We start from the raw sequence: 24,630 nt of genomic DNA on the forward strand, positions 1-24,630 counted from the left end.
GTTCACAAGAAACAAGTCATTGTGGAGATTTATTCTGGCCTTGTGTGTGACACAGACCCTGGAGTTTTTGCTGAATCATTCCTGTGCTTTGTCATAATCACATCTGATTGCACCAGAGCACAGAAAGACAACCAATGTGATTTAAGAGCTTTAGATCTTAATTTTATTCCATTCCCTTTTGCAACAATAACCAAATCCCTAAAATTGCTCAAATCACACTAATCTTAAGAAGCAAAATAGGAAGCTTACTAGTGTAACTCAGTCTGTTTCTGCAGGCTAATTTGTTATCATTGTGTGCAATTGCACTTTTTTGTTCTTAGAGCTGCTCCATGTGTAAAGAGAGGAGACCTGCTCACAGCCTCTGTACGAGCTGCAATAAGTGGCTGTGCAGCACATGTACAGAAGAACACAGACATGGCAAGGAAACTGGGGACCGCTTCCTGTCTGTATCCCTGAAGGGCTGCACAGGTACTAAAGATACTCTTTAATATTTATGTTTTGTCTTATTCTTTTGCTGACCTACAATAGCACTTCTGATCATTGACACTGTTACTTTATGTTCCTCAGTGACAGAAGAAGAGGCAAATGAATTGCCCTTGCTTTGTCCAGTGCACACTCAAGAACCACTCAAGCTCTTCTGTGAGACCTGTGATATCCTTACATGCAGCAGCTGCCTGCTGAAAGACCATAAGGAACACAGGTACCAGCCATTGGTTGCTTCATGTCTTTTTCATGATTCTATCTAAAAGCATAGCTAATTCAGATTTAACATTGTTCCATTTGCATTTCCTATCAACTGAAATCCCAGCATAGTCTACTTCCATAGCCACAACAAACTCAAATCCATTGCCTTTTGCTTGGACTTTAAAGATAAGGCAAAACTGATCCTTGAAAGCTGTGCATCTGGCCCAGATTCCTTAGAGGAGCCTGAGGCTGCTGAGAGGCAAGCCCTACCGGAGGGAAATGCAGAGCAGCAGTTGAAGTCTTGAAGTGGGCAGTTGTACTTAATGGCACAATGCTGCAGTGGTGACACCAGATCCAACAGTTCCCCTCAAACCTATTACAATAGCAGGAAATGTAAACAATGCATTATTTTAGTTTATAAAAGAAAAAGCAAGACAATATCTAGCTTTTTCAATTGTAACTCAACAATGGAAATGAAAATATAGTGAAAATTTTCCATTCCTTTGCAGGTTCAGACATCTTGATGAAGCTTTGCAAAATCAGAGAGCTATCCTGGAAAACGTTGTAGCTAAAGTGGAAGAGAAAAAAAATGGAATTCAGGTTTCAGCTAAACAGATTGAAGACAGGTAATTGTTCTGCATTTATTTCAGAAAATGAGCTATGAGTTCAAATACTATTTTCCCTGAACGCAGATTACCACAATTAAAAGCAGATACTATACTTTGAGGGTAGGTAAAATCAAGATTAACAATATGAAATTCATGTTTGAATTATATCACATTCACAGCATTGTAACACAGGATTCCACAGTCCTTACAAGGCACCTGACAGCTAGCTTCAAAGATTTCTTTGTATAATCTACTGTTTCTGAAGTAGAATTTGAAAGAATAGAAATCAGATTTATTTTTTAAATCACAGAATCACTGAATGGCCTGCATTGAAAAGGACCATAATGATCATCCAGTTTCAACCCCCACGCTATGTGCAGGGTCACCAACCACTAGACCACAGACTGGCCTTGAATGCCCCCAGGAGTTGAAAAATAACTTCTTCAAGGAATCTCAAAACAAGCTGTATTTCCAGTCAAGGCTGTTATAAAATGGAAAGGAAGGTGTGGGAGAACTTAGAGGAAATGGTGCAAGTTTCATTCGAGTTCTTTGGCAACATTTAGATCAGTCCCTGTAACAAATACCTAACAAGCACTGAATAAATGATATACCAGTTGGCTCATCTAGTATCTCTTCCCTGCAGGCTGCTTGAAGTAAAACACTTACACAAAAAAGTAGAAAATCAAATCAAAATGGCCAAGATGGTTTTGATAAATGAAATCAATAAACGAGCAAACATCCTTCTTGAACAACTTGAAGTAAGTGAGGCTAGTTTCTTTCATACCTTGGGAAATTAAACTAAATTAAAATTAAATCCCAGAGCCAATGGGAAGAATATAGATTGTGAATGTTATTGTCCCTTTGCTTATGTTTTCAAATACTTTTTTATTGCAGGATTTTATGTGGAATCAATGGTTGACAAGGATTTATGATTAAGTAGCAAAATGTTTGCTTATCATGTTAACCACCCTTTATAATGCAGTTATAGAGAAATATGTGCACAGTTTGTGTACTTTAAAAAAGCATCTTTTGATGTTAATACTTCATTTGTCTAGCACCACACTTTGCATGTTTAGAAAATGACCCTCAGGTCTGCTTTCTGTAAAAGATCCCATGGTTTTGACTGTTCAGTTTTTACATGTCCAGTTGAAGTATGTGATGTAGAAATACCCTGAGGGTGGTAATGCAGCTGCTGTCTTTGTGGTCCCTGAATCATGAGTTGCTGGAAACTGGAAGGACTTTCTGAGGAAACACTGCATGCTTCCCCTTTGTTGGCATTCTTTCTTAGGTCTTCTCTCTTACATTTTGTAAGAGATGAGGAAGAGTTCCATGGCCAAATTCAGTCTGACTTCTATGCTTCTCTTGTGCTACGTTTTTCAGCTAAGCCAAGACTAGAATGCTGTAATTTGTTCCTGAAGAAATCGTTTTTCTCCCTGAATTTGGACACATCTGTTGAATAGAATTTGCTTTATCTCTATGATTGATGTTTTAGAGTTTCTAAATAAGAGCACAAATGCATGCTGTAACTCCAGTGATTGTGTGCATTGTGTGTGCCCAAGGGATGACAACTATGTCCTACTGTTCCAAATTCTTAACAGAAAATCACAAATGAAAGGAGGCAGAAATTGGAGCAACAGCTGCAAGGTGTTGTGGTTTTAGGTACACAGGTTGAACACGTGCAGAACTTCGTCAACTGGGCAGTGTGCAGTAAAAACAGCATCCCATTCCTCTTCAGTAAAGAACTGGTAAGAGCAATGCTTATTATCTCAATAAAGTGAAATTATGCAGCACATGTGTGAAATGTTTTAAGGATTTAATGTTTCTCCAGTCAAACACTTTTCATGATCTTGTAATTGTTAATAAAATCATAATCCTCTGATTTGTCACCAGATTGTATTTCAGATCCAGCGCTTGCTAGAGACAAACTGTAACACAGACATAGCCCCTCCTCTGAAGATCAGATTCTCTTGGGATCCCTCCTACTGGAGTAAGCAACTGTCTAATTTTGGTAAGAACAATATAGTGTTCTTTATTAGGCAAGTGCCCAAGGGCAGACAAGACATACATGTACTTTCCCTAAATCAGTCTTCATTGTTTTTCTAATTGTGGTTTAGGTTCTACCTGCCACAGCCCTGAAGAAATGCTGTCATGACTAAAAACTTTCATGCTGCTCCTCTATTGAAAGGAATCGTTATTTATAAATATTACTCTGTAAACATTGCCTATGAATGTACTCTATAAATGTCAATTTTGTTTGTCTTGGAAAATCACGGTGTAAGAATACAGCTACAGACTTAATCGAAACACTGTGAGAATGGATAAATTTTTAATTAGAATTACATAACGTGTAGCATAATTGGTTACTAAACAGCCTTAACTTTTGCCTGATGCTTGTGAAATGCGATTTTTTCCCAGCAAGCAATAACTCTCCAACTACAACACTGTGACCCTGCCAGTCCCATATGGGTCCTTGGTTGAAATGGAGTACTTGCTGTGACACTGATGCTATTTGCCCTGCCTTATCTGGGGACAGCTGATCTCAGCTATGTTTATGCTCTTCAGCTCTGTTAGTATCTCAGTGGCCGCGGGACCTGAAAAGTGCTTAAGATGCTTACAATTAATGGGCACAAAGATAGCTTTCAGACACTGACTATGTAATATTGACAGTATTATTTCTATAATGAATGTGCATACTTTCAGCTTGTTTCCCACCAGCTATAAATTTTTCAGCTGCTATGAGTTTTTACAGTAAATTCAGTTTGGCGGGCAGATCAATGTTGTAAAGGGTTGGTTCTCATCCCATTTTAGGACTTTTAAAACTAGAAGAGGTAAAACAGTTGCAAAGGTATTGTACGGAATAATTTTCTCTTGGCTAAAAGCGTGGAACAGATCAGTTCATAGATCATTTTTATTTATAGCTTTTATGATTCTTTCTTACATAACATCAATCTATTTTATTTTTTCTCACTTTAACCCTGAAAGCAGTCATTTCTGCTTTTGCTTATGGACGGGAAAATGTGCTTGTGGTTTAGTGAAGAGTGAAAGTATAAGCCATATACATCAGTTAAAATAATGTGAGTTGAGGGTAGTTTTTCAAAGCATTTGCTGGTGTTTCAACCATGTGTTCCATGGACATCATTAGGAGGTTAGTGTGATTTTAAATCACTACAAAGTCCTGAAAAAATGTATCTTGAAGGTATATTGAAGGACTTTTTGGTAGGGTATGAGCCCATTTATATATGAAGATAAAGGAATGGCTGTCATTTAGAGTTTTCATTTTGTAAATTTGCCAAGATTTTAGGAGAGTAAGTCTGCTGTTACTATTATAATTATTTTTGCAGGAGCTTTCACTATGGAAGGTGGACATACTTCACATTCAGATGTCCTCCTATATGGAAATGTGCAAGGATTACAGACACCCTTGTTTCATGGGCACTGTTCCCCAGCGTCACAGCTGGAGCCTGTGATTAGCCAGCCACATCAGTTTCCCCACACTGCTCAGTGTCCTGTTCCTGTGTGTTGTTCACACTGCCTCAGTGTACCTCACCCAAACAAAGCTCAGCCTTCTCACCAGAACATAAGCCCCCATCAACATTTTCGACAGCCTCCTGAGCTGCATCATCAGCACTTTCCCCTGCAGTACAGCATGCAGCAATGTGACAAAGAGCAAAGGGGTGTTTCCCAGCCTCTGAAGCCAACACAGTCCGGACTAGAGCAGCAGTCAAGGTCCGAGTCAGAGAATGCATCTGGGAGGATGGGAAAGCACTTACCATCCCAGCAGCTGCAACAGATTGTGCCTCTGGGTTATGCTGTTGTATCACATGAGGCTCAGCAGGTTCACACAAGCCATCCACAGCCATTTCGCTCACAGACTGCTTTGCAGACATCGACTGTGCAAGTGCAGCTTGGCCATCTTCAGAAGATAAAGTCTAACCATGTGCAGCAGCCACCACAGCAGCAGCAGCTGTCACCAGCATCACCACCACCAAGTCAATATGAGAATACTCACAAACAAGTCGTGCAGCAGAGCCTGGACATAATGCACCACCAGTTGGAACTGGAGGAGATGAAAAAGGATCTGGAGCTTCTTCTCCAAGCCCAAGGACAGTCTAGCTTGCAGCTGAATCAAGCCAAGCCACCTCAGCATGTTCAGCAGACCATAGTGGGTCAGATAAATTACATAGTGAGACAACCAGCCCCAGTTCAGCAGCAAACTGAAGATGAAGCACAAGTAAGTTTTAAAAGTTCTTTCCTGTTGTTTTTGGCCAGTGCAAGCTCAGAAATGGGGGGCACCTTGAAGATTTCATGTAGGTTGAACTTTCTGTTGCATTATCTATGCTAGTAATAAGCAGAAGCTTCATGCCTCACAGTGACATGTCTAAAACTGTATGTAAACTGCTGCGTAAATAACCCAGATCCTGAAGATCTGTCTCTCTACAAGGCAAGCATCAGGTGGGAGGATAAAAAGATCATCATTCATCCTTTGTATGTAGGTAAATGAAGGACAGAACAATTGAATGACTGAAATTACTTTTATAGCAAAGGAGTAAAGCCTGTCTTCCAAATCCCAGTCCTAGAGATTCTGCCTTCGAAAAGGGAACAGTGCTTGATGGTGGGCATTCAAATTGCATAAGGAAGATAAGGTGACACTATAAGAAAGCTTTGAAACTCATTCAGAACAGTGAGAATTGCAGTGGAAGTGTGGCTGAGGTTTCCCATTCTGTAAATTCTGTGGAGTTCCCACCTTGAATGATTTACCTTAGTAACTTACCTAGCATTTCAGCAGGTTTATTGATCTTTTTCTATACATATATGAGAGAAATATCTCTCAGTATGTACATTTATCTCTCCAGTTAGAGTTATTTTGAATGTCCTTGTTGTCTTTCCAGTTTTGGTTTGTTTTTGTTTTTTTGTATTATATATGCTGTGTTGATGTGAGTTTCCTACTGTTTTTTACTAAGTTTTTGAAAACACTAACTCTTAATCTTGATTTATAGATCTGTGAGAATTCAACTGAACTTGATGCCCAGAAGCCTGCAGGTCCTCTTGATGGAAACAATACACCTTCCATGTCCCAATCATTAGATGAAGAAGTCAGTGTCAGCAGACACTCCCCTGAGACAACATTACAAGAATCAACTTTCCATCCAGTGAGAAAGGTATAAAGAACTTTAAAAAATAAACATGTGAATGGGAAAACATAATTTGATATTGACTATAACATGGCATTGGAGTTTACAATCAAGGTGAAAAAAATTAAAATACAGTAAATGTTGTCAAGTTAACTTGTAAATCTTGATAGTCATTGCATAACCTTACATCCATCCTCCAGAAATGTGTATACACTGTGCTGTTACCCAGATAGCAACAAGCTAGTGCTGTTTAGATACAGCTGGCATGACTGCTCAACATGAAATGGTGAATAAATAGAATATCTGCTTCTTCACAAAGTAAATTCTGTCTACTTCTTATCTTTAGTGATTTAACTGTCAGGTCTTTCTCCTACCATATTAGCAGCAATTGAATTTGAAAAAGGATACACAGATTCTGATGAAATCCTGAAAGGCGTCCTTAAAAATAGTGGAAATAACAAGAATTATTAGTGAAGATGTAGTGTCTGAAAGAGTTGTAACAACTCTGTTATACCCTCTGTGTATAAGCAGAAAACCCAGAAATTTCTGTATCTGTAGAATATTTTAGCATATGACATTGCCATTCTTTAATCCCTACACCCACTGCTGTGCTTCCCTAACTATTGAAGAGGAGTCAAAAGCAAAAACAGAAACAGGAAAATTCGTCTTTCACACTAGACATTTTTGGCTTTGAATACCACCAGGGCATTTGAGGTGGGTGAACTCCCTTTTGCTTCTCCATAGTTTGTTTAAAATGCTCCAGATGGCACTTCATCATATCCTGGTTGTTCAAATCTGTTTGGTATTTCTGTGCATGGCTCATGTTCTGTGCCACATAGAAGTGTTTCATGGATGTATTTTCTTGGAATTTGTGCGTGTAATGTTGTGGAAGAACTTGTCTTTCCATGCTAGTCTAAGAAAAGAAGTTAGTTTATCTTGCTTTATTGACCCAACATATTTATGACCCTTTTGAGAATCATACGGAGACAGAAAGGTAATGATTATCGAGGGTATGGGAGCAGCATAGAAGTCAAATTTGGAAGTCACAGTGAAATCTGCAACTGCTGTCTTAATCTTGTACATGTGAATGCACTTCTGGATTGGGCTATTGGCATCATAACATTCTGAGATGATGACTTCTTTTGTCTCTGAACTTTCACACATGGAAGCAGATCTCAGCCTCTGATGACAGAGCACAGGACTGAGGAAAGTGATGTACCTTGTCTGCAAATGGGCTACTTTTGCCTTAGGAAATGACGAAAAAAGGACATGCTGAAAGTGTAAATAAGAACATGAACACATTCTTCTCTTGTAATGCAGACACACCCTCAAAGTTGTTTGTGAAAATAAATGTTAATGGGTTAGCTTTCAGAGGCTCTTTATATACACACACCATGAAGAAGCCATCCTTTTCTTCTGGACCTACAATAGAAGATTTCTTCTAACAGCTGAAATGAGAAGTCAGAAATTGGGAAGAAAATTGAAGTACAAGTGCAAGACACTAAAGTAGTCTGATGGGAAAATGAAGGAGAAAAGAAGAAAGGCAAACAGGTTGATAAGGTAGCAAGAAGAGGGTATACCTAGAAAAAAAAGGAAGTGAATTTTTCTACTGGTTCTGGAATGTGCATATTCTTTTGTAGACAACACGGATCTCTAAAGTTTTTACTGGTTTTCTGGTGTATCTGCAATAAGTGGGGATGCTTAAGAGCTTCAGTACCCCCATCATGGCTTGTGTTTATATTTTCTAATGAGCTGTTTGGGGTGAAGTCATAATATCCTGGCAGCTCTGGCAATGGTTGGTTAGAAATGATGAAGGGTAGTAGCGCAGTAAGGAAACTCTTGAAATATATTTGTCATGAATGCTGCTTAAAGGCATCTGACTGCTTTTGATGGGAACTAAAAGAAAGCTAAGTTTAAATGGGAGACTGGTTCTTATTTATGAACTAGAGGATCTGTCTATTCATTATCATCTCTGTTTCATCTGATTATTTGTTTACACATTTGCCCTCTGACAAAAATTTATGTATAGGTGTCTGTCCACTTTTTATACAGCCTGTGTTCATAACATTTAATCTTCAGGGAGGGCACAGAAATATGTGAATGTGGAAAAGTCTAAAATATGGCATTTGGAAAATATGGTAGAGAAAACATCAAAGGGAACATTTTACTACTAGCAAGAGAACTGTATTTTGCTTTCTGGGGAGTACTTGGTGTTGGACATCTTGGCCTCATTTTGTGATTCTGCTGAACTCTGACATCTTTTGCTGTGTGAAGCATTGCTAACCGACCTTGGCTGCTGAGCTTCTTTCTGTAAAGACAAAACTGCATGAACCAGGATGTAGCAAAACTCAGAGTTAGCTGTTTGGTGATGTATTTGTTCAGATCTGACAAAAAAGAAAAAAAAAGGCTTCCAGTAGTCCAGTGATTTTCTTTATGTTGGATAGGCACAAGGCTTGATTGCTCTTGTAATTAATCACTTGTGTTTTAACTGTGAAACATGCTTACCGTGTGCATTTGTAATTACGGACTGATAACAAGTTGAATTGTCTGTATATGGGATTATATTCATGTGTGCCCTGAGCACCTTCGATTTCAAAGACGCTTGAGTTGTCCTGATGAATACTGTTTTCTGCCCCTCATATCTAAAGCTGATTATTGATAAACCAAACTAGAAAAGCAATGATGAAATTGCACTATTGAGAGGACAGAATTTTGGCTTTCCAGAAGCACAAAGCAGGAATTTCTAGTTGGTGTCAACCGGAAACATTGATACCAAAGCTACTGCTATCTCAGTGTTTGCACGCAGACCTGGAGAGAGCTCTATTCAGAGGCAAAGGCAAGGATAATAAGATATTTTTGGCCTAATTGTGTTTGCAGGGGTAATAACGGGCATGCTTAGACTTTGTAAGTGCATCCCTTCCTTTACTTAAGAGCAGAGACATTACTTCTGGGAGAGGGGGAGCCCTCACCTTGTCCAGCTCCTGGATTAGGACCTGGACTGTGGTACATTCTGTCCTGTCCCTGCTCACTCTAAAAACATAATAGGCTTTGGCACTCATGGTTATGCTCGTTGGAACACTGGGATCAGGACAACGTGTGTAAAGATAAGGCTTGATCGTGCATCTCAGCTGCTTTGAGAATTACTTCCCTTGTGCTGTTATTTTTCCATTTGCTTAAAATAAATTTCTGAATACGTCAGACACAGTAGTTGTAAATTATTACTGAATAGGGTTATCTGCTCAGTTGGTAATACAAATTACCATACCCAATAGCAAATACATCAGAAAGGGCATATGAATCAGGCAAGTTTAAGTTGATTGTTCATTGATACATCACATGTGCTTCTGAAAACCAGCTCTTTAGAGACTTTCTGAGCTACAGATTGTACCCAGATGATTGTTTTGCAGCTGTTCACAGACCTTTCCTCTATGAATTTGTCTAATAATTTTTGAGCTCACTTTGTACTGTTGGTCTCAGCATTCTGTGGCATGGAATGGGGAAATAATAAAAAGAAAATTCCATACCATCCAAGGAGCACTCCTAAGAGCATTCTGAAGGATAATTCTGTTTTGGTCCAACTACATGCAACAGCGGCATGTGATGGGTGGTGTGGTATGGTGGTGTGTTGTGGGCCCTCCTTCTGGCACTCAGTGTGTGAGAACTTCTTGGGCATTCCCATGCCAACATCACTTTTGCTGCAGGTTTATCTGAAAGAGTGGTTGCTCTTAGTCTCTTGTAGGTAGCATTACTGGGTATTTTGCCTCCAGTGCCTTTGTCCTAAATTTTTTTTATAAGGACAACTCTTCCATCTTAGTGGAAAAGCTTAACTAATGGTATTTTATTTTTGTGCTTTATTTTTTTTTTATTTTTTATTTTTTCCCTTCAAAAGCAATGTAAAATGTGTGGGAAGGGAAGGCTTCGGGAGCAAGGAGCCAGTTTTTATTGTCCCTGCTATTGCACTGAACATGCTGTCATTACTTACTGATTAAAAGTAATAACTTAATACCTGACCCTAGGACTTTTTATCTGAGCTTATCAGTGAGTTTTTTGCTGTTTTTTCCCCAATTATTGGTAATTTTAAGGTGATTAGATGTGAAATAAATGATTAGAGCAGCCTGGAATGTGTGGTCCTGCAAATTTCTAAGATATCAAAGTATTTTTTTACTTTAAAGAATTCAGCTGCTTACAGCACAGATGTGTTCATGCTTAATACAATTAGGTACATTTCTCAGAATGTTGATTTAACAAAACCTTTTGCTTTGACCTGGAAAAAAAAGGATAAATAAAACATGATGCTTCTTGCTCCATACAGTCTCTTCCTCCTTCCACTTTAAGCCAGCTCCAGTTTATTCAGACAAAATGTTAAGGAAGCTTTGGATTCTTTTTCTCATAAAAACAGAAAGGAAATCCTTTAGATTCTATTCTGAAGTGGGGAAATATGAATAGGAAGCATGTGTACACTGTGTTATCAGTGCTGCTGTATTTGGTGAGTTAAACAACTGGATTGGAGTAGTACATTTGTTTAACCTCCTAGCATAACGAGCTGCCAGGGGGATTGCTCCACTTAATAGCAGCCGTTCATTACTCTGCAAGCATTTGCAGCGTGTTATTTCTCTTATAGCAAAGAGAATTGGCGGTTCCTAGTTTTAGCTGTCTTTATCTGTGACACTTAATGTCAACAGCCCTGAGACTTTGCCAAAACAATCCTAACAAATCCTAATCCCAGTGTTTCAAGGTAAGTATTTGCTTCTCAGAATTCTTCTGTATTAGTGCTGCATGTTTACACTGGACCTTTTTAAATGCAAGAGTGATCAAAGAAATATTTCAACTGAACAATGTGTTTCTTTTTTATTCTCTGAAGGCACTTTGCATGTTCTTTATTCTTGCCTTTCACTACCATAGCTATGGAATTTGTGATAGGAGGCATTTTGGGGGTGGTATTGCAGCTGCCATTATATTATAAGGATCATCAGACCAAAATTAATTATGAGACAATGAGAATTTCATTTATAATGTCACAGATATAGTTGGATGTGCCAGGCTGTACATTGAAATGTCAGAAGTTTCAAAATTAACATACAGTTGAAGCCACCATCTACCCAAGAGCATAATTAATGCTTGTTGTTGTTCAAAGGGTGCGATGTAAAAGCAATAGAGCTTTTATAAAACAGAGATCAGTTCTTTCTTTAAAGGCATCCCATCTGCAAAAACTAGCTGAACTGTCAAGGGAAAAGAGAAATTTTTGCTAATGGCAAAAGAAATGATTATTTTAGGGAGTGAATTAATAGGTTATTAATGAGCCTTGTTCCCAGTGCATTGTTCACTTCACACTTGACAGCAGCTCCATGGATCAGGATGGGATGTGTCTGTTCTTAACTGCGAGTTTTAATATTTTGCACTGGAAGATCATAATGTTGCTTCATCATTAAGAAAACTACAAAATTAACTTTTGCCCCAAGGGAAAGACAGATGGCAGTTTGATGGCCTCATTATTCTTTTTTTTTTTTCCTTTCTAACAAGAGTAAGGTTTTATATTAGCTTATATAATCTAAAGAGATCTCTTAAGAAACTGATGCTAGCTAGAAGAGTAAAAAACATGTAGCCATGCAATACCATTAATTTTCAACTTTCTAACAATATTTGTTGTAACAAAATTTTAGGTGTATATCTATTTCTTTTTTCCTTCAGTAGGAGTAGACCCAATGATTGCTCCCAGTAAGTAAACTTGGCTCTCAGAGGCCAGAAATGATCCTACTTATGTAATAGAGCTAACATTTTACCTACAGCTTATACGGTTGCACATAGGTGGTTCATCACAGGTTGAGGCCTCACTATATAATGTGTGATGGCACAATTTTGTAATACAATTAAGGAACAATGTGTGTAATGATTAGAAGTGAACAAGGTCTCCAGTGAATGCTCTGTACAGCTTTGGGTGATGTTCTTACCACATGTATACCCAGCATGCCCATTCCTAATGGAGCACATCATTAGGTACTTCCTACAGATGCCCAATACTTTGGAGAATCTAGCTAAATAAGTATTTAACTGCCTCTCAGAGACTTAAGTAGTACCCACAATGGACTTCAAAATAAAGGGGAAAATACAAGGCTGATTACAGTCCCTCTCTTCAGTTCAAGAAGGAATTCTGTTTATTGTTTATTTCCTGTATGTGATTTAAGCACAATTCACGTATTTATTTTACCATCTGAAAAAGACACATGATAAAGAGTGATGGAATGAAAAGGAAAATGTGTTCTCTGGGGCATTCCTGGTACCATATTTGCTGCTCCATGCGCTGGAGTCTGTCAAACAAAAAAATGGTATTTGTGGTGGTCTTTATGTGGGACCATTAAGTCATAGTTGAGTCACAGTTGAGAAAAAATGGTAAAAATTCTAAGTCATAGGCCCCTAGCAGAAAAATCAGTACAGCAATGATGTTAAACTCTAATTCAAATGCTATCAGAAAATTTGAGTACTACTTACTGTATTGTAGTCAAAAAGGGATTTATTCAGTCGATTATCAAGGGTAATGAAACACCAATGAACTATGGAAAACTGCATACTGAAATGACATAGATCTGCTTAATTCTTAGGGCTGCTTGTATTTGCTTCGTATGGATGCTAGCAGAGACCCGATTTCAGTTCAGACACGCATTCCTGGATGAAAGGCAGCTTAGGAAAGTCACTCAGATGAGTGGATTTGCTTTGTTTTGCATAGCAGTATTTATGACAGTGACAAATCACGAGCCACTAGCATGTGCATCTTGCTAAAACTGTCACTGTTGAGGCTTCGTTTCTTTTGCAGCTAGACTTGTAGATCCTTTCTTCCTTAATATGTGCAAGATGACTTTACATTACAATATTTAAAGGGCAAGTGTCTTAAGTTTAAATGGGACAGATTTACTACCATGAAGTATTTAGCATTCTAAAGTAACAAGTTTCATCCACTTAAGGTCAGATCAAAATCTTATTTCTTCTAAATCTTCATTCTAAGTAAAATGATCGAACAGTTTCTGAATAAAATGATGAAATTTCTGGTCAGAATCGTATTTCTACAGGTGTGACTTAATGGAAATTAGTAGGGTTGACATCAAAGATAGACATAAGTACAATATTCTCCATGCTTCGATTTACCCTTCATTGTAGGGAGTTAAAAATCTGGATCCCTTGGAGTGATCAAAGGATGACAATTTTTGTGAATCACAGAAGAATAATCTAGTCATCTCCTTTTCTAGTTTCAGTTTCTATAGGGGGACTATGAACCTTCTGGAAATGGTATTGGATTACAGTAGATGATCTTGTGACTCATCTGCTTCATTACCATTAGCAGAGTGTCTAAACCATTACAGAAACAGCAGTTTTTTGCTTCTAATACCTGGTTAACAAACTGCTTTTATTTCCTTTCCCAGCGTTCAGCATCATTAGCCATTGTGGGCTTTTCAAACGATTTAGAAATGGATCTGCCTTCAAGATTATCTAGGTCTGCTGACCCACAGGTGCAAGGCATAGCCACTGTGGCACTTGGCCCATCCCCGATCACCCACTGTGACTGTGATACTCCACCAGAGCCAGCGCCCAGCTACAGCTCAGCGTTGGGAAGAGCTCCAGCTGAGCTGAGCCCTGGGGTTTCTACTACCCTCCCACCAGGTGATGCACATCAGGGCAGTGCGACGTGCAAGGTAGGAGTCACTCAAACTCCTCTACTTGATAGCACATGTTGTAGTTAGTAATGTAAAAACACCTGTTTCAGTAACTACATTTTTCTTCTGGTACTTAAGGACTGATTGCACATTATTTTTATTAAGAAAATGAATAATAAGATTTGCTATTTCTTTCCTCTGAAGCTGGAAAATGAAGGCTACAATACTGTGGATCATCATCCAGAAAACAGTTCAGCTACAGCTGGGCAAGATGTAGTGAATGAATTAAGTCTTTCTATGCAAAACATTCTCGAAGAACCTATTAATCTTTCAGTCAAAAAATCTCAGCGTTGTACTTCTCCTTCTGAACTGCTCAGCAACAATCCTCTTCTTCCTGTGAATGCCGGGATGAGACCACTTAGAAATGAAGAAGGTACCAGGCTTTTCATTGTTTCATTTTGGTTTGGGGGTTTTAATTTCTTACTGCTGTGCATTACAAGCATTTTGCAAAGCAGTTTGCATATTAGTATACTTTCATGTATGTGCTTCCCCAGCAAGCTTCAATTATCAAGTACTTAATCCAATGGAAAAGTATTTGATCTCATTTGTGAAGAAAACCTTTAAAATGATATGCCTTGAATGTGTATCATCCTTCAGCTCTGAGCCAGAAACGTGCATCTGTGTGAAGTACCTGGAGTATTAGTTCTCTGAGAAGCACTCCCATTAATGAGACCTGCATTTATGACTATTGAAGAGCTGGTTTGGAGAGTCCAAATTCAATTAAGGAAAAAAAATTACTTCCGAAATGTGATGTGCCTTCTGCTAAGTCCTTCATGTCAGTAGCAGAGCAAATTTTTGTGAGGTTAATATATTGCACAGTATGTGCTTTCGCTTGGCTCCGTCTACTGTGGAACATTCCCTTCAGCCAAGGCCTATTTCTTTAGCCTTAATGGGGAATTAGACCTTATTTAACTCTTTCCGTGGGCAAATTGCCAGCATCCTTGTGCTGCACTGTACAGCCTCATTCCTACAAACTCTAAAAGTCAATGGAACTATTCATGCAAGCAAGGGATTTTGGGATCAAGCTGTTATTCTGTGACTTATGCCAATATTTGGCTGCATTTCCCCATAAAGGATGAATTAGTATTTCTATCTCCATGCTGTATTTTTATTCAGAGAATTCTAATTAGTACAAAAAAGACCTAGTTCAGTGAGCCAAGGAGATGAATTTGTCTTCTCTTATATGTACTATGCCAAACTGTGACAATTATGCCACAATCAGTTGTGTGAGTAGCAAGGATCGGCTGTGCCCATAAAAAGCTGTGCTTCAGTCGGGCTTAAGTCTTTTGGAGATGAGCAGTTGTGCAGTGTCTGGGTTCTGCAGTTACTGTGCTGCCCTCAGCTGAACGCAGTGTTACAGCTGAAGCCTCTGGGGTGCTGAGCAGAGCAACTTCTGTATTTTACATTCCCCACTACAGGTAGTGGGCAGCGTTTGCCATTCTTCTGGATCATTACGAGATTGACTTGCATGTAGTGAATAGTATGATATTAACCCTTAGTTATTTCTACAAAATAACTCAGTCAGTTATTTTCCAATGTTAATTCCTTCGCCTTCCTTTATAATCATGGTCATTGGAGTTGTCTTAGTTCATTCTTGCTGAGTTAGGAGGCTTTTCCTTGATGTATTAAGGTAATTTCTGAATTTTCAACATTCTCCGAAGTGCTTGCAACTCCCCTGGGTTTATACACAGTTTTTTATAAGTACACTTCCTTGTAAACCAAGTAACTGATGGAAAAGTTGATTAATATTGGGACTCCAGCACCACTGGAACATCCTCTGTTATGACAAAGGGCAACAAGAGCTTCAGATCAGTATGCAGTCACATTTCAGTAATTCCTGTTTTTGAGTAACTGGAATTATCCAGAAACTTCTAAGCATGGAGCAGGAGACTACAAAGACTTCCTGAGCCTCAGACTGTGGGTCTGCTTTTGTTAAGTGAAGACTGTATAAGCAAAGAGGATTACTTATGGTATTCACTCTGTATAGATGTATGCAGCGTGTCTGTATATGTCTACAATTCCAAGGGAATGTAACCAGTTCAGCAAAATATCTTGGAACGGCTCCTCATATACAGTACAGAAGTTGTAGTTAAGGCAAAGACAAAGAATGTGCCCCAGAATAGAAAATAGCACATATACATACAGATGAAACGGTCACATAATTCTCTTATGTTATCATTAAACACCAGTCAGAAGTACATGAATATTAAAGCATGTTCTACCCAAATCTGAATCTGATATTATAAATATTTTATTTTTTCTTCTTTTCTGTTCCAGATTCCAATAACTGTGAAAAGGAACATTATGAAATGGTTATGAAAGGCAATCAGAATGTCAGGTAACAGCCTTTTTTTTATACAACAGCACTGGCCATGGAATTTTATTCATATATTTAGAAAATTTCTCTTACTTAATGCTGAAGGAAAAGTTGTTATAAGAAGAATGAAAGGCTCCTTATAGACTATAATTCTGAAAGTTATGAAGTATTCTCTTAAGCTTGAAAACAACAGCTAAAAAGAAGTGATGAGCTCATGTACGCCTGTTATTGTCCTGTGATTTTTAGATCACAGAAATACTTGAAAATGTATCTCATTTGAATAACTATAAATTTTTTAGCCTCATTTAAAACAAACAAACAAAAAAGTATAATGGGAACAGGGTTAACATTATTGTGAGAATTTTATTAAGTTTTGCTTTTGTCTATTTCAGTGCTAATATTTTAAGGTTGAATGTTATGCTGTGTTCTTATTTGAAAAGCATCAAGCGTGACTTGGGTTGTATACCAGTGTATATGGGGACAGGACAGAAGGTGTGCTGATGCATTTGCACACATGATTAAATGAAAGTGTTTACACTCTGATTTCATAAAGAACTGGCATTTAAGAAACCTATTAGCCAGTTAACACTTTAGTCAACTTTTAGCCACCAGAGCCACAGTTAATGAAGGAAAAAATGAGAAGAATAGTACAATAAAAACGTTGAAAATGAGTAAGGAGGAGGATTTTGTGGAACAATTCAATTTAACCTTATGTTATTTTAATGGTAGTGCTTGCCCTAGAGAACTGAAGATCCCCTATGTGAGACTGGAACGTCTGAAAATAGGTGCATCAGCATTTGGGGAGCTACCAGTTTTTAAGCTCCAGCCACAGGAGAGTGGGCAGGAGGGCAATTTTCTCCTAATAATTGAGCATGGAACCCAGTCATCAAGTATGGCAATAAAAGTGAGTAGGATTTACTTGAAGTTTTATCTGTCTTCTGCCTGTTGTCTTGATGACTTGTAGTATTAATAGTTCCTGAAAATTATTATACACTTAACACAGTTTTGTTGATTCATTTCATTCTTCATATGTCTGTGATGGGCTGAAGTAAGAGGTCTGCTGTGTAGCTTCCTGTTACTTCCATCTCTGAGAAGTCTGTCTCTAAGATGTTGCATTTTTGTGTTCTAACAGCCTAGATTGTCTGTCAAGTTATAAACACAGCATAAATAGCTTGAAACTGACCTGAATTCTTTTCAGGCATCGCAACATGAGTGATAGGAACCAATTCCAGAAATAACAGTGTTACCGATTTCTAAAAGCTAAATATTCTATCACTTCCCCAAAGTCTTGGTGAACTTCTTTCCCCAGAAGGAAACTGGAATTTGGTTGGGAAGAAATAACTATTTTCTTAGTTTTTTTTTCTGTTGCTTCCTGTAAAAAATACACCTGCACCCACATATCATGCAGATTCCATGAAGTGCGAATAAGTTCATCAAAGATCTTTTATCTGGTATCTGTGATATGAGATCTGTACATCTCTGTCTGTGCTATAACGCAGTGGTTTGTGGAGGAAATGACTTGACCTGGGTGACCACTGGCTGGTACTGAGCTGAGCATAGGCCAGTACCCTCTGCAGAAGAGTTTGCTGTAGAGAAACCAGTCTTTTTTTCCTGCAGCTAACTGCTGCTGTTCTATGCTTACAATGATTGTGTTATATCAGACTTTTCTTTCTTCAAGATAAATAAAGGTGGTTCACCCGAAGGACTGAAATCCAAAGAGGAGAACTCAGATGACAGAAAATCTTTCATAAGCCAGTCTGCAGGACAGACAAAATCTCCTCCTGCAGACACTCCATCTGTTGATCAGAAGCTTACCAATGGTACCACCATCATGAAGAAATCTCCAGTTACTCAGGAAGTCAATACAATTGAGAATGAGGACTTCTGTGCTGTGTGTCTTAATGGAGGAGAACTGCTGTGCTGTGATCGCTGCCCCAAGGTCTTCCATCTCTCCTGCCACGTTCCAGCCCTTCTCAGCTTTCCAGTGTGAGTACATGTGGCATTTTGCTTATGTGTTCTCTCTGTGGTTATTTCCTTGGGGTAGAGTGTAACTTTAGGGATGTATGTGTTAGCCCAACAGGAGGGTAACTGCATGTTTTGGGACCACACATGCTTCTGCATGCGAACTTTTGTGATAACACTATTTTCCTTGATATTCCTTGATTATTTCCTTGATATTTATTATCTAATGGATCAACTTTTGTCTTACAGTCCTATCATTGGCTGTTTTTTCACATTGCTGGCCATAATTTTGTTTATTTTATTTGTTTTCAACAGCAATTTGAATGCAGCTACACACATTTTGGCTACATGGCTTCCAATGATGCCTATTTTTATTTGTTTTAGTCTCTAACAGAAGCAGTGCAATAAGTAAAATCTGAAATGGCTGCATTTTGAGTTGTATTCCAATACCTTGAAGAGCATCTAATAGAATAGGCTCGAGATTTAAGGTTATCTGCAGTTGTAATGTGTGTTATAAATAAGAGTTGTTTAAAATGCAGTGATTTCTGAGGTTTGTTGTTTGACAAAGTGGCTGACCAATTGTTGCACAGATTCTTGGTTTCTTATCTTGCAGGGGAGAATGGGTGTGTACACTCTGCCGTAATCCAGTGAAACCAGAGGTAGAATACGACTGTGAAAATGCGCGCTATGCTCACAGTTATAATGCACAATATGGCCTTGATGACTATGATCAGAAGGTGGGAATAACTACATCCTGTTACTGTACTGGAAAGGACACATAATCTCAGCTTGAGATTTTGTCTTTTCATTGGAAAGTCAACTGTTCTGAGTTAGTTGCTCCTAGAATATTTCTGAGGATAGTAATTATGATGGAAGCATCGTTAATATTTTCTTATATTGTTCTGTTCTTCCTAGAAAATTGTTGTTTCATTCAAAATGAATGTGATGCAATAGAGAAATGATAAAGGAAGTCACATTCAGCAGCAGAGCACACATTTCTGTGTCAACTGTGCCTGGCACTGAGCCACCAAATCTTTTCCTTTCAAGACTTGGCACCCTCTCAGACATCTGCTTAGGCCAATTGCAAGGACGTTGATGCGGGTGCTTTTTGACTCTCAGCTGAATCACAATCAACTTATTGACTTCATATTGAACATTAATTACCTTTAGGATGACATCTAGGCACTGCTAAACCTTGTGTAGAGAGAAGTTTATCCTTCTGTATCTTCATTACAGTTTTCTCTTCCAAATCCCTTATTAAAACTACCATTTCTTAAAGTCTGTTTGATGCTAGGAAGCCAAAGCTCCAAACAGATGTCAGGTGTATATTAGTGGCAGCTGGACAGAGATGCTGAATCCACACTGCTGAGCACAGTTGCTGAGCTGGCACTGCACAAATGAAGCCTAGGATCAGGCACTGTACTTAAGGGCATCAGCAATGATTCTCAGAGCACTGCAGCCCATTGACAAGGCCTATGAGCTACAGCACCAACACAGTTTCATCTGTGATATTTCCATACCTGAGCTACATAAAGAGCTGGATGTGACTTCTGAATGTTTATGTGATTCCTGTTTGCATTACAATGGGTACAACTGACCAGAAATAGCCGTGGTCTGGGTGTTGAATTGTGAAGTTCTTTTTACAAAATGGAACTGTTAGGAACTGTGTCAGTGAGGAATTCCCAAGAGTTTCCAAGAAGGACAATATGCATACAAAATAGGTTACATAAAGCTTATTTTTTTTTCCATTTCTTTTACCATTCTCACTTTCTAAACTATAAAAGGCAACAAGGCATAAGGTCCCCCAGGTTAGAATGAAGCATGTCATTTTGCATCAAAAGTGTACAGATTATGTAAAAGCTTGCTTGTTGTTAATAGGATTAACTAAGAACAAGGATGAAACTCACTTGTTTTGAATTAAAATTTATTTCAAATTTGACTTCTACAGAAGTGTGAAAAGCTGGTGCTTTCCCTGTTCTGCAGTAGTATGAGCCTCCCGTTCCACGAACCCGTCAGCCCCCTGGTAAGTACTGGACACCAAAGAATATTCCAGCACAAGTTGTGACTTTCACCTCTGTCATTGCAAAGGATATTATTTAGCCCTTTTTTTCTGAACAGTGTTGTTTCTGCATAGGGGTAGTTGTTTCCCACTTGCAAGTGCTTTGAAAGTGTCAGATCAGAGGCAGGAAAATGCTGGCCACTGTTCTCAGGCCAAGTTTGGATGCCAGTTTATAATGCTGGTAGGAGTCTATGTGAGGTGTTCTGCTAATTATAAAAGTATACAGGAAAGTGTTGTATGGTTTCTAGAGATCTTCTCTAGAAATAAGCCTGGACTCTGTGTTTTCCAGTCTATTGCACAAAGGTGGTAATGTGGTTGTATTCAAAGGAAGATGTAGAGACTGCAGTTCTAACCATGTACTCGACTGTTAACTGGCTGTTTTAAGGAAGATGTAGATTCATACAGTTTTGACAGTGGAACACGAAGTGTAACAAGTTAGAGGAGAAAAATGAGAGAAAAGGAGTAGGTATACATAAAGGAACTGTGCAAATAACAAGATAAAAACTATTCCACCTAATAAAGCTTGCACTGATCTAATGGAATTACGTAACATTATGTAACAGTTAGGTTTTGATCCAGAAAGCTTTGTGGAGTGAGAAATCCTGGTAGTTGGTGCCACTAAAAAAGACTTCTGTTGACCTTTAAGAAGAGCACATGGTAGTATATTTTATGTTACTCTTGGCAGACTGCTTCCCACAGTATCAGCATCCAGTACCTAGGCACATTACGTTTATAAAAGGCTTGGGAGAAATGGCAGCCAATTATCAGTATTACATATATTATTGATTATGGCTAGATGATGACATTTCTATCTGGGGATAAACGTTAGGAAGTGCAAATAGCACAGTAGTCATAGAAGTGTGTTATTTTAAAGACCAGTCTTGCAAGCAAACATCATTTTAATCAAACCTAAAGGCACACAAGAAGAGGGTGTGCAAGTGTAGGTATCAGAAAACCAGAGCTCTCTTCTTTGCTGCAAGGAATCCTCTGCAGTGACTTCAATCCAAACTTGGATAGAAGTCACTGGAGAGGAAATGTTTTAATTAAAAAGGTTACAAACCTGTATTCTGTTCTTACTGTAGGCTCGACATTATTATCAGATCATCAAAAGGCCAATGGATTTGTCAATCATACGGAAAAAGCTGCAAAAAAAGGATAAGTTCCACTATTCTGCACCCGAGGAACTTGTGACTGACGTGCGTCTCATGTTTTGGAACTGTGCAAAGTTCAATTATGTAGGTTTCTAATACACATGGGTGAGAGAATATAACATGGAGGGTTGCACTTTAAAGCTGTCACAGTGGCATAACGCTACTGGCTCAATTGACATTGGATATGGGATTGTGATAACCAAGAGGATTAATCAATTTTTCTCTTTGGAAAGTACATAGCTTTTTTACTGATGACACAAATGGAGATAACGTGCATCTGAGACCTGGAGATGCATATGGGTCTAAAATTAAAGAGGGCATTTTAGCTGACAACTTTCTAGAGTGATGCTGAGTTTACTGTGAGAAGCCATGTGCATCCAGCGGAATAGCTAGGAAAATTCAGGTGCGTAGAAATTCATAAGTGATGGCAAATGCTATTCTTTCTAGTCCACTGCACATCTCTTTTCTTAGAGGTGCAGAATCATCTCCCTTAATAGCAGCATCTGGTTTTTACTTACATTGTAAATGCAGAGGAACTAATGGCCTGTAGAAAGAGTGCAGGAGACTAATGGAGATGAAGCAGAGAGAACCAAGATGAGACATTAAGAGAAGGTGGGCATTTATTTCATCCTTGATGATTTCTGTATGCAGTAAGACTGAATGGTTATTTATTCTTTTACAGCCAGATTCAGAGGTTGCTGAGGCTGGACGATGTCTAGATGTATTCTTTGAGGGCAAATTGAAAGAGATTTATCCAGATAGGCACTTCCCTTCAGCGCACCAAGATGACAGTGACTGTGAAGAGTTGGAGAGCCAGAACAGCAAAATGCCCCCCCAGGATTTTCACTGGTCATCACACGAACAGGAATGCATTCATCCTAAAAAGAGGCGACGCCACACTGTAAGACTGCAAAAACAAAAGCATTTGGTTGCTAAGTGGCCACCCTGCTAATTCTGTTTACAGCTACTGATGGAAGTTTTGACAGTGCTGTGTGGGAAAACTGTCAAGCTTCTATAACAGAGTTGTGATCAGTTCTACAGTTTTATGTCAGGATCCTCTCGGTGGAATAAAGTGTCAGTTGTGTATAAGAGCATGAGAGTGAACAAGTGAAGTCTCTCAGGCCACACAGTTTCCTTCCTAGCAGAAAACTCTGTTAAGCTTTTGATTTATTTATTCTTTTTTAAGACTAAGCCCTCTAGCTATTCACTGTTTGTTTCCTTTGTGCACAGGAAAGTGACAAAACTAAAAGAATGACGTTTCAGACTGCTAACAGCCTTCCTCAGGTGTGACCTTCTGAAGATACCCGATTTGCTATGAGGAATCCGGCAGAATAACTGACACAGTTAAGGTGTGTGGGAGGAAAGCAAAGCACAAAGCACTTGGGCTGTTAATTTATCTTCTCCTACTCTGCTGACCATATGCCTTATTTGTAGATCTTGTGGATAGATAACAGATCAAAAGCGTTTGATTCTGTCAATATTCCATCTGTTAAATCACGTGTATGTTTTGCAATATTTACACTGAAGTGCTGATATTTTGGTGATAGATAACGATTAATAATAAAAGTAACATGCTAAAAATATTTAAAATTGCAGTACCACTTCATAATCTGTACAACATGACATCTCTATTTTATAGAACACGGGTAACCGTGTAATAATCTTATAATGACAGTGTGAATATCGGCCGTGCTTTGTGATAAATACAATGTGTGGTCATAAGACATAATCCTGTTGTCTTATTCAATGATGTTTCCGGGAGCTTGACTGCTCGAGGCCTATGGGATACAGTCTAATGTGATTATCTGATTAGCTGTTTCTTTTGAAGCAGAGAGTTCTCATTAAACAACTAAAGAGCTACTGCATTATGTGACACAGCTCTGTGCGAGCTGCTGCTGAGTGCATGCTGGAAGCTTGGTTTGCAAGGAATGATTGTCCTGGTATTTAATTCATGCTCTGTAAGACAGAGCAGAACTTTTTGGGTCCCCAAAGGCAGCATTACTGCACAACCCAGGGCAGTAGTTTTTCTTTAAAGCAGATCACTTTAGTAAACTCACTATGGTGCAGTTTATGTGGTTATAGAAATGCCTATAAAATAACATCATGTACTCCCGATTTTCTCTTATTTCTGTTTATTTCTTGTAGTTGTGATAATTAGCAGTGCTAGAAGAAGATGATAATGCATATGTGTAGAAGCTCATGCAGGATGAAAGGATGCCTAAGTTTTTGTTGTCCTAAATTCTGCATCCTATTGGCAGAACAACTCCAAGGGCCGAAAGACCAACTTTAGAGTTCACTGGAGTAAAGAATAGCATGAAGTTATAAGGCCCAAAGGGTAGAGTAGTAACAAAACATGGCGCCTGATCAGAGTGACAGTTTGCATCTACTTTCTGCCTCTTCCAGAAGCAGATGAGCCAGATATTCACGTGGCCAATGCTTTCTCCCTGTGTATGTGAGGGGCATCCCAGCGTAAAGCTGGGCTGTGCTCTGGCTCTGAGAGAAAAGTGTTGTTGCAGATCTCATATCCAATTACAGTTCATTTTAATTAGCATCCTGTAAATAAAGATAATATTTTCAGCATAGTTTATAATGGGCTATTTGGTCTGGTAACCATGTATGTTATTTTAGACAATGCTTTAAAGTAAAGGTTTATACATGAAGCAGTAACATGTGAATGTTATATTCTGCTGTCTGTGACTTACTGTTTGCCATGAACATGGTAGTAATCTGATGGTTTCTTTTCTTTGAAAAAATAAAATTCTGGATATTATAAGCTGACTGGAAAACTGTGAGATCAAAGTGTGAATTCTTGTGTGCTTGCTTTCTGTCAGACCTGCGTTCTCACAACAGTAAGTATCTTGGCACTTGGAAATAAGTGCAGGTTTGTAACTGAAGTAATCATCCTTATCTGTGCCACCTTTTGTCAGATGGCAATTAATTCCTCTGCTAAAGACTGATCTTTGGTACAAAAATGATATGCTGTATAGCTTTCAGCTGGTGGCAAGGGTGGAAAA

General features: G+C 38.6%; 1 protein-coding gene across 2 annotated transcripts in view; it reads left to right on the forward strand.

The window, feature by feature from the left end:
- TRIM66 (tripartite motif containing 66) overlaps positions 1-24,408 on the forward strand; it is a 36,023-nt gene extending 11,615 nt beyond the window's left edge. Inside the window, exons 3-20 of one of the 2 annotated variants that reach the window (XM_015864101.1) lie at positions 321-468; positions 568-700; positions 1,194-1,310; positions 1,936-2,050; positions 2,891-3,037; positions 3,183-3,300; positions 4,634-5,523; positions 6,290-6,451; positions 13,837-14,106; positions 14,272-14,500; positions 16,405-16,465; positions 17,174-17,348; positions 18,123-18,430; positions 19,020-19,143; positions 20,355-20,429; positions 21,548-21,700; positions 22,299-22,517; positions 22,847-24,408. In XM_015864101.1, the coding sequence (XP_015719587.1) occupies positions 321-468; positions 568-700; positions 1,194-1,310; positions 1,936-2,050; positions 2,891-3,037; positions 3,183-3,300; positions 4,634-5,523; positions 6,290-6,451; positions 13,837-14,106; positions 14,272-14,500; positions 16,405-16,465; positions 17,174-17,348; positions 18,123-18,430; positions 19,020-19,143; positions 20,355-20,429; positions 21,548-21,700; positions 22,299-22,517; positions 22,847-22,906 (3,504 nt within the window). In that variant the 3' untranslated portion in view covers positions 22,907-24,408. The remainder of the gene's footprint in view (positions 1-320; positions 469-567; positions 701-1,193; positions 1,311-1,935; positions 2,051-2,890; positions 3,038-3,182; positions 3,301-4,633; positions 5,524-6,289; positions 6,452-13,836; positions 14,107-14,271; positions 14,501-16,404; positions 16,466-17,173; positions 17,349-18,122; positions 18,431-19,019; positions 19,144-20,354; positions 20,430-21,547; positions 21,701-22,298; positions 22,518-22,846) is intronic. The other variant, XM_015864102.1, reaches the window with a different exon arrangement.
- The last annotated feature ends 222 nt before the right edge of the window (positions 24,409-24,630 follow it).

The sequence above is a fragment of the Coturnix japonica genome, chromosome 5 (assembly GCF_001577835.2).
Source record: "Coturnix japonica isolate 7356 chromosome 5, Coturnix japonica 2.1, whole genome shotgun sequence".
NCBI classification, from domain to species: Eukaryota; Metazoa; Chordata; class Aves; order Galliformes; family Phasianidae; genus Coturnix; species Coturnix japonica.